The sequence below is a fragment of the Ostrinia nubilalis genome, chromosome Z, assembly GCF_963855985.1.
Source record: "Ostrinia nubilalis chromosome Z, ilOstNubi1.1, whole genome shotgun sequence".
In the NCBI taxonomy this organism is placed as follows: domain Eukaryota; kingdom Metazoa; phylum Arthropoda; class Insecta; order Lepidoptera; family Crambidae; genus Ostrinia; species Ostrinia nubilalis.
In genome coordinates, this window is record NC_087119.1 from 24580724 (window position 1) to 24582837 (window position 2114).

At 36.0% G+C, this 2114-nt stretch overlaps 1 protein-coding gene across 1 annotated transcript; it reads left to right on the forward strand.

Moving 5' to 3' along the window:
• The first annotated feature begins 361 nt into the window (after positions 1–361).
• LOC135086908 (putative nuclease HARBI1) lies at positions 362–2114 on the forward strand. The gene is made up of 4 exons (XM_063981728.1): positions 362–877; positions 948–1229; positions 1384–1771; positions 1852–2114. The coding sequence occupies exons 1-4, from the start codon at positions 623–625 to the stop codon at positions 1980–1982; spliced, it is 1056 nt and encodes a 351-aa protein (XP_063837798.1). The 5' UTR covers positions 362–622; the 3' UTR covers positions 1983–2114.

Consider the following 2114-nt stretch of genomic DNA (forward strand, 5'->3'; position numbering starts at 1 on the left):
GACAAGCGAGAGAAGCCTTCGGTGAGAACTGAGCATAAAGTTAATATTAGAATAGAATAAAAAACATTTTATTTGAAAGAAAGGTATACAAGCAGGAAACATAGGGTGATCGCTATAGTAATTAGCCAATACATAGTTTATTGACCAACTTGCCCAAATTAAAAAGAAACAAGCCTAATGGAAGTTATTAAGAGAAGAAAAGAGACAAATATTTTTTCTGAGCAATACGCAGTCCAACGTAGTAAATATTTTTGTCTCTTACTTATTAACCTTGGGGGAGGCCTATGTCCAGCAGTGGTCGTTATTTGGCTGAAACGAACGAACTTATTAACAATCCAATAATACCAATAACTACCTACGGTCTTATTCATAATCATTTTTCACATTTTATCAAATGCTTATTAGAGGTTTATAAAACGTTTGATAAAAATTGTTATTCATAATCGTCATTTAGCGCTAAAATCCTCTTATAACTGTGTGATAAGTTATCGAGAGCTCGGGCCTTGTTTAAAGCTCTAATAAACCTATTTTAACCTAACTTTTATAAATGTCATTTCATATGAATGTCACTTCGTTGGTTTATTTATTCAAAATATCCTTGCTGTGATCCTTGCTTGTGAAAATGAATGCTATAAATGCAATTGTGCATTTAGCCAATAATGCCGACCCAGCGCGACGTAGAAAGCTCTACCGCCAACGAAGCAACCCATTCGATTTGCGGGACCTAAATTTTAAAATAAAATATAGGTTCAATAAGGACACAGTGCGCACCATCATAGATTTGGTGGAAGATGATCTGGTTCAGAGCGCTAGAGGTGGTGGCACGTGTCCTGAACTGCAAGTTTTAGTGGCCATAAGATGTTGGGGACGTCGTGAGGTAAGCACAAAAAAGTGTTTTATTTTATCCCTTTGTCGTGGCTGCTATAATTATTTTCATACATTTTCAGGTACAAGATGATGCTGGTGACCTCCATGGCCTAAGTCAGCCGACAGTGAGCCGGATATGCGCCAGAGTCGCGCATGCAATCGCGAATAAGGCAAATTCCTTCATCAAAATGCCTATCACTATAGGAGAGCAGGAAAGAATTAGTGCCAAATTTAGAGCAATTAAAAATTTTCCTGGGGTGATAGGAGCCATAGATTGCACCCACATTAAAATTAAAAAAACCGGAGGTGACATGGCCCAGTACTATATTAATAGAAAAGGCTATTATTCCCTGAATGTTCAGGTAAAATATATTTTGATTTTATACAGTTTACAACAGAGAAAGATTTGTTTTAATAATGTCTATAATTTTTACTTTGTATGATCTAAATTTTAGCAACATTCAACACTATATTATTGGATGGATTACCTACAGGATACTGTTTTTTTTATTTTAGGTTGTCTGTGATGCTGACCTCAAAATAATGGATATAGTGGCTAGATGGCGAGGCAGTACACATGACAGTCGAATTTTTATGGAGAGCAATATAAAACAACGATTTGAGGATAGGCAGTTTAGAGGACGCCTTATTGGCGATTCGGGCTACCCTCTTCTGCCATATCTATTTACACCTATTTTAAGGCCTAGTCGTCCAGAAGAAGAAGCATACAATAATGCTCACATCTCAACTAGGAACACTGTTGAAAGGTGTTTTGGGGTGTGGAAGCAGCGGTTCCAATGCCTACTCCATGGCTTACCAGTAAGCCTCCAAAATGGAAAAGCTGTGATCATAGCATTGGCTGTATTACATAATATAGCCATTGATATGAATGACACATTGTTAGGTAAATGTTATCAATTTGACTGTACATAAGGAATACAAATCTTTATGACAAAATGTTGACAAATTCATAATATTTTTCAGAACAACATATGGAGCAGGTCCCTGTAACTCCGCAACTTTCGACGGAGAACAGTGTTCACGACAACCGACCTTCATTGTTGAGGCGTAGGTCGCAGTTGATACTACAAAATTTTATAAATCAACATTTTTGAATGGTACTAAAATACATTTTGATAAATTCCAACGATTTACTTTTATGTAATGTCATTTGAGTTCATGAAAATGTTGTATTTTAATTTTTCAGATACTGTTCCTGGCATCTTAATGAAAATAAAAAGAATATT

Coding starts and splice junctions, on each gene's coding strand:
- LOC135086908 (XM_063981728.1), top strand. CDS start 623: ATGAATGCTATAAATGCAATTGTGCATTTAGCCAATAATGCCGACCCA. Junction 1,230..1,383: donor ATTATTCCCTGAATGTTCAG/GTAAAATATATT, acceptor TTTTTATTTTAG/GTTGTCTGTGATGCTGACCT. Junction 1,772..1,851: donor TATGAATGACACATTGTTAG/GTAAATGTTATC, acceptor AATATTTTTCAG/AACAACATATGGAGCAGGTC.